We start from the raw sequence: 13330 nt of genomic DNA, 5'->3' as shown, positions 1-13330 counted from the left end.
AATAATAAAGACCTTTTATACTACTAAATTAAAAAATTAAAGAAGTCCTATAGCTAGCTAAGATCTAGCTATATAGCTATAAGTATAACTATATTAAGAAATAAAGGTTATTAGTATTATAGGTTTTAAAGGGATTAATTCCTAGAGTTAATATTAGAGTTTAAACCTAAAAAAAAGTTAGCGCTAAGGCTTAGCGCTAGACTTAGTAATAGATAAAAGTCTATAGATTTAATTAATTAAACTTATTTAATTAAATATATAATATATATATCTTAAATTTATATAAATATATAAATAATAATAATTTTAATAATAATTTTAATAATAAAATTTTATAAATATATAAATTTTATATATATTTATTATTTTTTTTATTTTTATATTTTATTATTTATATTTATATTTTTAATTTATTAATTTTTTAAATTTATATAAAGTTTTTATAAAATTTTTATTAATAAATATTAAAATACTTTTTTTAATATTTAAATATTTATTTAATTTTAATTTTTTATATTAATTTTTTAAAAATAAGCTTTTTAATAATATAATTATAATAAATTTAAAATAATTTTTATTAAAATTTATATAATTAATTTTTTTTATTAAATAATTAAATAAATTTATAAATATTTTAAAATTTAAATATATTTTTATTTTTATTTAAATATTTTTTTTATATATATTAAATATATTTTTAATAATATAAATTATAAAAATTTAAAAATTATTATAAAATATTATTTTAAATATTATAATATTTTTAATATAATTATAAATAAATTTATTTTATTAATATTAAATTATTTTTATAAATTATTTATATTTTTATTAATTATATTTATTTTTATAAATAACTTTTTAAATATTTAATTCTTTATTTATAATATTAATATTATTATTAAATTTATTTAATTAATATTAAATAATAAAAATTATTTTTTATATTTTATATTTTAATTAAAAATTTTATAAATAAAAAGTTTTATTTAAATATTATTTAAAATTTATTATTTAAAATTTTTTAAATTAAATTTTATAAAATAAAAATATTTTAAAAGATTTATTTAATAAAATTAAAATTAATTATTTAAATTAAAGATTTTTTTTTTATATATTATTTATTTATATTTTTTTTAAAAAAAAATTATTAATAAAAATATTAATTTTTAAATATAATATTTTAATTAATTTTTTAAAAAAATATATTTTTATTTAAAATTTAAAAAAAAATAAATTTTAAATTTTATAAAGTTTTTTATTATATACTTAAATATTTTTATAAATTTTAAATATTAATTATTAATTTTTTATTTTATTTTAAAAATTTTTATATTAAATAATTTATTTAATAATAAAAATAAAAAATTAAATTTTTATATATATTAAAATACTTTTTTTAAATATAATATTTTATTTTTTTTTATTAAAATTTATTTTTATAATATTTATTTAATTATTTTTATTATTATTTTTTTAATTTATTATTTAATTAATTAATTATTTTTTATTTTTTATTATTTATATATTATTTTTTTTATTAATATATTAATTTTTTTTATATTATATTTATATTTTTTTTTTTTTTAAGATTTTAATATTTATAAAAATTAAATCTTTAATTATTAATATTTTATTATTTTTAATTAATTACTAAATAATAACTTTTAATATATATAAATTTTATATTTATTAAGAAATAAATTAATATATTAGGTTTATATTAATAAAAAATATTAAATTTAATTTAAAAAATATAATTATAAATTATATTTAATAATATACTTAATATATTAAATATAATTAAGTTATATTAATAATTAATATAATTAATATATATATAAATATTAATAAATATATTTTTTATACTTTATAATAACTTATAATTATAAGTTAGAATTTATAATAAATTATAAGTTTTAATTATAATATATATTAATAACTTATAATATATATTATTATATTATAAATTATTTATATTAATTAATTAAGCTTATTATTAATATATTATTATATTTAATATTATAATAATAGCTAACCTTTTAGCCTAGTAGTTTATATATAAGATTACCTTTATATTTTTATAGTAAAATCTATACTTAGCTAAAAATAAAATACTTAGTATTAAGGAAATCCCCGGGAACCACGTGACCGGGAAATCCCTAGGAAATCCCCGGCAATTCCCCGGAACTTGGACCCACTTTCCCAGAGACTTCCTAGAGAAATCCCCGGGAATTCCCCGGGAATTCCCTAAAGGATCCTCAGGGGAAACCTAAGGGAATTCCTAGGGAAATCTCCTATAAGAACCCCTAAGTAGACTAGATAATTTGCCATCGAATTCTTACCTCATTATTATCCCTTTTAGAAATCCGTGCCTTCTCTAAGGACCTATGACTTCTAAGAGGCCTAGTGAGGGATAAATAAGTATTACTATTATTATTCCCTTATACTTAGTTAGTAATAATAATAAATTAAAAACTTATTAATTAAATTAAAGATTTAATTTTAAAGATTTTAATTTTTTTATTAGTTTTATATTTAAATATATAATATTTATAAAAAATATATAAAAGAATATAATTTTTAAGATTAAATATTATAAGGTTTAAGTTATTATAAGCTCTTTAATTATTATTTATATTAATATTTATTTAATTCTTTTTATAATAAATATTACTTAAGGCCTTTATAATTAAGATTTTATTATTAATTTAATATTTAATATTAAATCTTTTATTGTTTTTATATTATATATATCTAGTTATATAATTTAAAAAAAATATATAAAGCTAGACTTATTTTTAAGTAATAAATTAATATAAAATTATAAGTTTTAATTTTAAATTTTTATTTTAAAAATATTATATTAAGTAACTTAATTATTATTTAATATAATTTTTATATTTAGATTTATTAAAATAATCTAATAACTTTTAAAAATAAGTTTTTTTAATTTATATTTATATTAATAATTATTTATTACTATATAAGACTTTTAAATTTTTTATACTATAATTATTTTAATAAATTACCTTAATTTAACTATATATATTAACTTATTTATATTTAATATTTAGTATTTTTCTTATAATACTTTTCTTTTTTCTTTAAATTATAATAAGGCCTTCCTAATTAGGCCTAATTTATTTATTAAGTTATAAATTACTTATTTAGATATTTAAGGTACCTAATCACCCTTAGATCTATTATGTAGAGTCTAATCCGATAAGCACCTGTTTTCCCTATCCCTCAAAAATATTTATATTACTTGACTCGCCGACAGCTCTTTTCAGAACCAGCACCAACTCATCCAATCCTGCCAGCATCTGTAGAAAAGCATTCAATATCACAGCATACCACCTCAAACCCTCATCGTCGACCTCATATTTCTTGTAGAGACCATTGTCGCGCACCGCCTCCTGAAGGTATTCTCTGGAGAATGCTGTAGCTTTAGTAAACAATGGTGTGGGTAACACAGCTGGAAGCGCATCCTCAGTTTTCAGTGCTTGTTGGACTACTGTGAGGACCGCCATGATCTCAGCAACCATGCCTTCCTCTGTGACACCTGTGGATGGAATAATCCATGCCCTCTGCGTCTCCGACAAACGGGTTGTATACACTAAGAGCTGTGCAACAGCCTGGTGTATCAGCATGCAGAGCTGGCAGACTTGGCTGAGCGTATCCGTGTCAAAGTTAGAAGTTGAGAACTCAAATACGGTTAGCTTGATCGGCCCGGAAATAGACAAGAGGGTCTCTATGGCCGCCAAAAGTTCTTCTTCAGCCACATCGCGCAAATCTGTCGTGGGGTCCTTCCAGTTGGATGCAAAAAGGGCGTACTGGTCTCGGATGTTGACAAGGCTATCGCCAAGTAGGCGGCGATAATGACGGTTTGAAGAGGGTGGTTTTGGCAAAAAGTTGGTAACGAACGTCGCACTCAAACCAACAAGTACGAGAACAAGACGCCTCCAAAAGACCTCATAACCCTTACCAGGATTACCATAGGGTTCTTCGTGCGTATCAATCCAGCTGTAAATGGCGACGAGATGTGCCGTTATCCCCATCATGATTCCCGCAGGCATCAAAGGAATAGAGGCGAAGAGACGCCACCACATGAACATGACGATAACAATAGCCATGATGGCAGCTTCTCCGTATGGGCTTCCTGGACCGCTGCCGGAACCAATATACCATGCAGCCATGCCAACAAAGCCGCCAAATATTGTTCCGACGACCCTCACAGAAATTCCGTACACAACCTCTGCCGTATAGGGGAGTAAAGTCAGTTGCGCCATGATGACAGCCCACAGACCGTTCTCGCGATAATAGAAGCCTGCACTGGAACGAATGACGGCTGGAAGGGAAAGAGCCACCGACATTATCGCCATACGAATGGCGAACATTCCTTCGGCATTTCCCAGCCAATGTGCGGTATCCAGAAGAACTTGGCCAGCTCTGCTCCTCCTACGGCCGTTGAGTGTTCTCATGGAGGCGAGTTCTGCCCGGCTCGACTTGGTGTCTTGGTTTCCATGGGACTTTCCTGGTGGGCGGCTCTGTGCTGAAGCAACAGTTGAGGTGCGGGTAGCAATCGTGTCGTCGATGTTTGCACCAGGCATATCTTCCGGGAAATCTGTCCTAGCCATCCACCCGAAGAGAGACGCCAATCTGGTCGGCAGCCAGAGTCGTAAGGCAGTGCGACTCCTCTCCAATTCGACAATTCTCGAGAGTAGATGTTCCAGCGCATCTGCCAGTTGGGATAATCTCTCCTTAATGAGCTGTCCCATTATAAGACCAGTCAACCCTGGAACGGTACCAGATTGGACTTTCATGACCCCGCCGTCATCAAAAATATGGTGAGAGGGCCTAGGAAAGTAGCCAGAGGTCGCCGTATTGAAAGCTTTGCGTTGTTGGCTTAGTTTCTCGAGTGTGGAAGTGTGTGTCTGGAGCATTTCTGCGTGATCAGAGCTTTCCTTGAAAGCGTTCGCGTTCAGCAAGGCTTCACTAATGGCTTTGATTGACTCTTTGCATGCCTCAATCAGATCCTCGGCAGGGTCTGAAAGTACCTGGAGACTCTGCTTTGCTTGTTCAGTTCTCTCTAAGGAATTGGAACTTTTGTGAAAGTGGACTTCTCGGTTCATCTGATGTCGTCCGGTTCCGGGGACTCTTTGACTGTCTTGGACGCCGTTCCCTGAAACTGACACAGGGTTCAACGCTTGTCTGGACTTATCTTGATGCATTTCGGCTTGTCTGTGTATCTCAAGAAGACCAGTAAACTCAACCACGAGTTGCCGTACTGGCTCAGACAGCGTGGTCAAGTCATCCGAGCTCCACCTCCCAATAGAGAAATCAATAGGCAGAAATGTAATGACCGGGCCCAATTGCGTATATGTTGTTAACAGCTTCAGCTTTGCTGCAGTTAATCTCCCCGTGCTCATACTTAAACCGGGGTGTTTGAGTCCAAGCAGACAGGCGTCTAGGAATGTTGGCATAGGTGCGACCAGGTCTTTGAGTAGGTTGAGCGCTTCAGCTGCTGAAGTCGTCGGAAATATAAATACACTGCACGCTAGGGCAATACCTTCAGCTATAGCGCAGGGCAATACCAAAGGCTTAGCGACGTTTCCATTAAAGCTCGGCAGAAGCGGCGCCTGGGTGAGGAAGACGGCGCTGACGATGCAGCCCATCATCTGCGTAAGTCTGAGTTTGGGAGCAGCGACTCGGAGGCGAGCCTAGAGATTGTCAGCATTCATACTCTTGTGTTGCTGGCCGCTCGCTGGTGACTCACAATCAAGTATAGATATAAACAAATCATGCAGAAATATGTCGCGGTGACGCTGGTGTTCAACATGAAGCCGTTAAGAAGCTTGATCTCCGCATATGTATTGGGGTCGCTGCTGTTCTGAGACATAGCCATTTCCTGAAGTTCAGCAAGTCGAGCTTGGGTGTCTGCATCCGATCGAGTCGCTAGGGCAGCTCTCATGGTAACTACACCCCATGCCCAGGCGGTTGTAACACCAAGCATTACGGTGACAGCAGCTATCAGCTGCATAAATATTGTGCCCGATGGCGGTGCGAGCCATAAAACAATGCTGGACTAAGTGAGTAAGGCGAGAAAAAAAGAACCGCAATTCGGATGTGGGAAGACTGCCTAGGTACCTACCATCCAAGAAAAGACGCTTGGCCCATCTCATTTTGGATCGGGTTGATGTAAATGAAGATGGTCATGATCCACATAGCAAGGGAGCATCTGAATAGCTTCTTAAGATCTTTGGCATTGAAATGGTCGAGCCATGCTGGGATCTTTCGACGTGGTCCCAATGTCTCACTTGCGTCGACAAAGAAGGGATTCTGGAGCATTTCAGGTGTCACCTCTAGAGAGTTGACCTGAGGCTTCTCTGTTCTCGACTCATCACCGTTGGGGACAGCTGCTCGGTTAGAACCAGACATAATGAAGAATGGGATTTATGGTCTTAAGAGTTGGCTATCGCTGACTCTCGCTGAGTCCCTCTGCCCTTAAGTCGTGGATATGTAGGAAGTGGTGCGTGATGCGGAAGAGAAGTGTGTGATTGTGTTCCGTATCAGTACCGGTGCTTTATTATATTCGCAGTAGAGTACCGTAGATGTAGCTTAACTAACGTCAGAATGCCCCAACGGCACTGGTTAACTACGAAGCAGGGAATAAGCACGAACTTCTTAGAAATATTCCGCGACTATTCCATCCTGAAATGACGCTAGGTTAGACCAAGTGGCTCGAGAATTATCTCGCTGATGAGTCAGGTACTACCCATCGAATTAGATCTTGAAACGGCCTCGGGATGTGCTGTAATCAGGGAATAAGGCGCATCCCGAAGCCGAGTGAGGCGCTTACCACTTGTCCCTCCATGGCCGTCAGTGCAATTCAATTGGTTAGCACCATTCGCGACAAGGATGCAATCGGACGGATTATGTGATGAAACATCGGCTCGGGACGGATTACATGTCAGTGTGATTACTCCCGAGGACCCATCTAATGGGGTATCACTCTGGGCCGCTGGGGCTAAACTGGTGGCATTTTCGGAGATTTTTCATTTTGGAACTTGGCTGCACAGTAAGCCTTTCCAGGAGCAAGCCGCCCCTCCGTTCCATGCTAAGGCAAATTACTCAACATCAACTTATACCCCAAGTCAGAATTAGGTAAAAGCTCTCAGGGTGGAACTGATGACGTGAAAATAAAGTACTGTTTCTGGGTTATTGTTTGGAAGTACACAAACGACTAGAATATAAGTATACATCAATATTCGCCGGTGTTGTTCCTCATCAACAACGCCAACAATAAGTCAATAATTACCATCCTGACTGAGCTAAGCTATCAGAGTAAAAAGAATCTACACCATGCGACTCTCTGCTTTTCTTGTGTCTTTCGTGGCTACTGGGTAAGAATGCGCGGATATTGTCAGATTACAACATACACTAAAGTGAGAGTTAGTGCAATTGCCGGCCATAACTGCAAATGCCAAGATCCCTCTGGTACTGGCCCTCAATGGAATGATCTCACCAAGAAGGTCTGCCAGGAGAGGCTACCAGGAGAGAGCTCCTATTGTCAACAGTTTGGCAAGAAATATCATGGGAGCCACCATCAGGTGAGGCCTCGTTAGTAAGGATAAACACCAGAGTATTACATCTAACAACATATAGTGCTCGAGCCCTGGAAATTGTATTGACAGCGGCGGATTCAACTCTCGCTGCAAAGAACTTGGCGCGCCTGGTGCTTTCTGCTGGGACTAGGCTTGTGATTCGGGAAGTTGTCAGCTGGGGCTAGCCGACTGTATGGATGTTGACAGGAGGGAAAAGCGGCAATTGGTAGTTCTACCTTTAGACCGCGTCTAAGCATTGTATGTCTGAAGGTGCTGCCAGACGCACTCGGAGCTATTCTCGTCCCTTCTTTCACCTTAGTCCTCAACAGGCAACTCATTATAAAGGCTATTTTTCAAACGATTCACTCTCTACTTACAGACTCCCCAAAGATTAAATTTTGATTGGAAGGCCAAGCGAATTCATTCGTTAGTTATGCATGGTGTATAAAAGCCAACGAATCGGCACAACTTAATTCTCTACCTAGCACATGCCTATTGTAATTTATCATCACAAGGTAATTCAACCTCATAGCATGCCCAAAGGTAGATCAAGGCAAACCAGCAACAGAAATACAGTTTTACACAATCTTGTAATTTATGATAGTAAGGTATTTGATCTGTCTGGCTTAAACAACCCCTCTTACTTATACATCTGACCTTGATTTCCATCTTGTCACCACCGCCTCCCTTTCCTCTGGGGTAGCCCTTCGGAAATCGTCTATACTCTGCCTTAATCTGATCAACATGATTTCGCTCTTCAGCTTAGTAAGGTGATGTTTTGACATCTCCTTTTCGATACCCTTGAGCGTGTAACCTGGTATGCCAAAAACTGCTGTTACTGTGTTAGAATCTTGGTCTGTAGATGGCATGTAATATTGAACGAGGTGCATAAATCGCAAAGAGAAAACTCACCGGCGCCGAGGTTGTACGCGAACCCTCTCGCACCGCGTAAAATGCCTTTGCCAAGCCCTTTTGCGCCCTCGTCTCTCACGCTCTCATATGGCTTCATGACAACACCGCTGAACGCATCCCAGAATCCCAGTATGAGTTCCTTCCCTGCTGTCTGGAGACCACTTCCTAACCCAGTGATCTCGCCACGCCGTCGCACCTCCGTCGCACCGAAACTATACGAGGGATAGTTGTGAAAGCCATTGGCGATGTTGTAGAAAAACGCAACAGGTACCTTGAGACCTGCTTCGGCTACATCGGCGGCGAATCGGCCCGTGGCACGAGTGATGTAGTAAGCATGACCATGTCGACCCTGCTCCTGTGCTCGCCAAGCCGCTTTCCGCTTCTCGTGAGCTGTTGGCGCTCGCTGGACCTTGGCAATATCAGGTTCAGTAGTACGGAGCGACTTGGTAGCTAGTTTGTGAGCGATAGTTTCCATCTCCACAGAAGTCAGTGGATTGGAGTCCAAGAATTCCTTTAGGATGCCCTCGTGGGCTTGGCTCCGGTTTCTTGACCCAGTTATGGTTTCCATATCTCCATCGTTGATGGTTGCCGATGAGGCAGACTGTTGACTTATTTCGTCCACGGGTGTTGGTGGTCCAGATCGCCCGCTCAAGCGACTGGAGTAATCACTTGCCGCTGTACCAACAGCTGTAAAGAATCCCGAAACAGCGGCTACAGCACCTATTATAGGGTGTTCGGCGCCTTCGTCGACATACCAGTGCTTATGTTGAAGAAGCTTGTTGTCATTCGGCTGGATCAAGCCTTTATCGACGAGGCAAGACATGGCAAAACCGCTGAGGCGGACACCAGTTGACTTATGCCGCCAGATCGCCAGCCTATCTGGACATAAATCACACCGGAGGTCGTCAATGCCGAGTCGATCTAGAAAATCCGTAGCTGCGTTGCTCGCTCCATTTTCCTGTGTGATGGTGTGTGCCATTCTCTGTGCGGCTTTACCAACCGCCGGCTTGAGTGCAACCAAGATACTGGCGGCTAGTGTTTCTGCTGTCATCTCTTTGAAAGGAATTGGTGTTGGGCCCGCGCCTGCTCGTGCTATCATCTGGCCCCAGAATGGCTGGTCACCAAAGAAGGGCACGACAACAGTCGGCCGCCCAGCGGCAATACCTGCAGCTGTAGTGCCAGCACCGCCGTGATGGACAACAGCAGAAACGCGCTGAAAGAGCCAGTCATGCGGGCAGTTGCCAATAAGATATATATCCTCAGGAGCATCATCATCTTCACCACCTATCGTGCCCCAGCCTTGAGAGACGATAGCACGAACATTAGCAATTTTAACCGCATTGACAATTAGTTGAGTGAGTTCTTGTGGGTTCTCAACTATTATTGACCCAAATCCGATGTAAATAGGACGGCTCCCTCTTTCCAGGAATGCGGTAAGATCAGTAGGAGGGGTATAAGAGGATGCCAAAGGGAGGAAAGAAAAGCCGGTGATATTTATGTGAGAAGCCCAATCAGACGGCTTTGGGATCAAGGATTGAGACCAGAGATAGCTGTAAGGCACACGGAGTCTAGGCAGAAGCTGGTATCCCCACATTGGACTGATAGGATCGAGGCGTAATATCTGGGTGCGGAGCTTATTGATCAGGTCTCCGAGCCTGTCACGCAAGTTTGTTGTTAGTATCAGAAACAAGAGGCGCAGGAAACCAAGTGTAACGTACCCTTGCCAGGTCAGTAGCTCTAGCATCATAAAGGAGAGGTAGTTGGCAACTGCTGCGTCTGCGTTGCCGTAGCTCATGGCAGCCAGGGGGTGTGAGAATACTTCGGTTGGCGACCACGGCATAGTAAAGACCATATGCAACGGAACGCCTAATTTTTCGGCGCAATGGATGTGGGCCATAGATGGTGGATTGGCGATGATGGCATCAGCGATAAAGAGATCTTTGGGCGTCTGCACATTAGCCGCCCTTATCGGCTCCGCCCTCATCCCATCGCCAGCCTCAATACAACTCCGCCATGCGCCATGCATAATCTCCCACATCTCATTTCGCCTCTTGCCAACATCACCATCCTTGACGCTCTTGCGGCTTGGTAGTAGGCCTGGATTCTTCACCATATAGGCCATGAGGGCCTCAGGGTCGCCACCGATACTGAAGAATTCGACGCCTTGTCCTTCAACAAAGTCTTTGAAGATAGGATGCGTGCAAATACGCACGCGGTGGTTGAATGGCGGCCTGGACAGCAGGTGGGCAATGGGGAGGAAGGGCTGAACATCGCCGCGTGAGCCAACAACATGGATGGCAATGTTGAGACGCGGGTTTCTCGTCGACGTATCGACACGAGGGACAGCAACGCTATTCATTCTCGGCCGCTTGAGTCGGTCATCAGGCGCCGTAGCTCGGTCAAACGTGGCCTGGAATTGCTTGCACCATGCTGTGAGCATCTGCGGGCTATCATGAAATCGGACATCGACGCGGCCTTCGTTGTCGAGTGGCGCATGTTTGGGATTGGCATCGTCTAAAGCGATGTGATCAAGTCCATCGGACTCGATCCCAGCGGGCGGCATCTTTTTAAGGGCAGAATTGAAGTGATAAAGCGTGGCAGTTGCTTAACTGCTAGACAAATCAAGGCCCACTGTCCTTAGAAGATAGTTCGGGCGTTGTCTGATATGCATGGCATCGCGAAGACAGGATAATATATGAAGTACCATCCTCACCCGGAGCCTGTAGTCACTGTAGGGCGGCGCCGAGTTTTGCTGAGTGATCAATAATCCGGATTGCGGCACTACTGAGGCGCCTTGTGGGCCTGATCAGCCACTTACGCAGGATGGCTCTAGGACGTGAGTAAGCCAGCATCATGCTCAACGTATCTGCTGTCCGTGGCTGCTGTTAGTGAGCGGGAGCTTCTCATAATCCGCAATGCCAGCTTCTCTGTATTAATATGCCGACAATATCTGCTGTTTCCGCATAGATTGAGTAGATTCCCTTAGTCATCATGGCTGGGCAACCAAAATCCAGCAACAACGGCCTCGCAGGCCGGCTCCGTGGCGTCTCTATTTCCGTCATCAAGGCGAACCCTCAGTTGGGCGTGTGGCAGGCTGCCGGCACAGCCATAGCTCAAGCGCCAAACCTCAGAGAACTCCGTGACCCTGAGTCAGGAGGCGCCAACATCGCTTTCAACGTTCAAGGCCACTCGGCTCGTTTTGCCGTGCAGGAGCCCGATGGCGAGTTAGCGCTAGCGACGCCTTATACCAAACGGCCCATCTTTTCGACCCCTTTATTCAACAACACAACGGTCCAGGAGCTCGACAGCCCCGCGGAAGTCATCTCACGCGGAGCGCATGTTACACCGTTGGGACAGAATCATCATCACACACGCTGGAGTCTACGAGGAAAGGATTGTCGTCCCCGCCAACGGCGACGGAGTCTATATGAGCGGCATAATGGTGACGTGAAGGAGAAATGGGGACCGACCATCGTTCACGGGATGAAAGCCCTTTGGAAGTTCTTCAAAACGCCAGCTGGCTTTCTTATTACTATGTACTTCCTTAACATTGTTGTAAGTCCGAAAGCAATGGTGATCTGACTTGAATCAATTACTAAGAGAGGCATATAGGCTTGGGGAGTAAGTCTATGGTATACATTAAAGAAAATAGCCGTCTCTTCATTACTAACATTGGCAGGCCATGCTCTTCTTCCTTCTCCTCAAGGCTGCTCCAGTCATGAATCACCCAAGCGCTGACGATGATGACTCACCCCGCAAGAAATGGCTGGAAATCGACAGCCAGATCCTCAACGCCCTGTTTTGCGTAACCGGCTTTGGCCTTGCGCCGTGGCGCTTCCGCGATCTCCACCTGTTCGTGCGCGCCGTTCACTTCAAGAACCAAACCGCAATGAAGAAGCTGGCTGAGCAGAACAAATCCTGGTTCCGTCCGCCACTGACCTGGGTGGATCAAAATGAGACAGAGATGGCGACAGCAGGGAAGACGGGTGGTATTATACACACTACGACTTTTACAGGCGAAAAGGCGCCGCCAACTCCTTTGTGGAAGTTGGGCTTTACCATCTGGATGATGGTTCTGAACACGCTTCTACAAGCGATCCTATGCTACTATATGTGGGGATATGATAGGATTAACAGACCGGTACGTTATATTTTGGATAAAATATTGTGTAAAGCTGACAGATAGATTATTAGTCGTGGGCTACCGGAACATTCATTGCTTTGGGCTGCTTTGTCGCCATGTTTGCAGGTTTGATGTCGTGGTGGGAGGGACGTAAAGTGAAGAAGATCGAGGGCCCACTGGTAGAAATCGTTGGCGGAACGGTATGATATTAGAATGGTACACTATTAGAATGAGTAAGCCGAACTCCGGATTGCAGTAGCTTTACTGGGTTATGCTTACCATCGATAGAACTGGCAGGTGTTCTCTCACGAGCTTGTGACACTGGAACGGTGTTGTTAGCAAACTATTCGCCCTGTATCCCGGTGCATATTAGCCCAGACAAGATCATCAAATTATGGTCAAAATACACAGGGTATCTTTCAGAGAGCCGTATAGATAGAAGAACAGGTCTAGCTTCCAGTGTGGCCTGCTCTTCAAGGGAACGCTCAGCAAAGCAGTTGTCATACTGTACGTTCGACTGGTGGTCTTGAATTCGCTTACTATTTTGGATCAACAAGCACCTTTGGCAGAGCCCAAATTTTGTTCAATTCATTTTGATATTTGAGTCATTTCGTCTTGTACTCTTGCTAATTTAGAAGTTGATGTCAACCTCGAATATTGCATCTCTGCCCTACTTATCATAATTCAC

General features: G+C 40.1%; 3 protein-coding genes and 1 pseudogene across 4 annotated transcripts, besides 1 other annotated feature; 2 read left to right on the top strand and 2 right to left on the bottom strand.

Moving 5' to 3' along the window:
- Positions 1 to 3242: 3242 nt before the first annotated feature.
- NCS54_00629000 (Hypothetical protein) lies at positions 3243 to 6441 on the bottom strand (the record flags this gene model as incomplete). Its single annotated transcript, XM_053151757.1, has 3 exons — positions 3243 to 5723; positions 5780 to 6083; positions 6155 to 6441. 3 exons carry the CDS (start codon positions 6439 to 6441, stop codon positions 3243 to 3245), a joined length of 3072 nt encoding a protein of 1023 aa, XP_053007732.1.
- Positions 6442 to 7412: 971 nt separating this feature from the next.
- NCS54_00628900 (Hypothetical protein) lies at positions 7413 to 7758 on the top strand (the record flags this gene model as incomplete). The annotated part of the gene is made up of 2 exons (XM_053151756.1): positions 7413 to 7613; positions 7669 to 7758. 2 exons carry the CDS (start codon positions 7413 to 7415, stop codon positions 7756 to 7758), a joined length of 291 nt encoding a protein of 96 aa, XP_053007731.1.
- A 493-nt stretch (positions 7759 to 8251) lies between these two features.
- Positions 8252 to 11082, bottom strand: NCS54_00628800 (Hypothetical protein; the record flags this gene model as incomplete). The annotated part of the gene is made up of 3 exons (XM_053151755.1): positions 8252 to 8439; positions 8520 to 10174; positions 10238 to 11082. The coding sequence occupies 3 exons, from the start codon at positions 11080 to 11082 to the stop codon at positions 8252 to 8254; spliced, it is 2688 nt and encodes an 895-aa protein (XP_053007730.1).
- A 428-nt stretch (positions 11083 to 11510) lies between these two features.
- NCS54_00628700 lies at positions 11511 to 12842 on the top strand (annotated as a pseudogene). Its single transcript has 4 exons — positions 11511 to 12074; positions 12132 to 12140; positions 12199 to 12660; positions 12714 to 12842.
- Positions 11511 to 12842: a sequence feature.
- Positions 12843 to 13330: the final 488 nt, after the last annotated feature.

The sequence above is a fragment of the Fusarium falciforme genome, chromosome 4 (genome assembly GCF_026873545.1).
Source record: "Fusarium falciforme chromosome 4, complete sequence".
Lineage (NCBI taxonomy): Eukaryota > Fungi > Ascomycota > Sordariomycetes > Hypocreales > Nectriaceae > Fusarium > Fusarium falciforme.
This window is presented reverse-complemented; position numbering and strand designations above follow the sequence as displayed.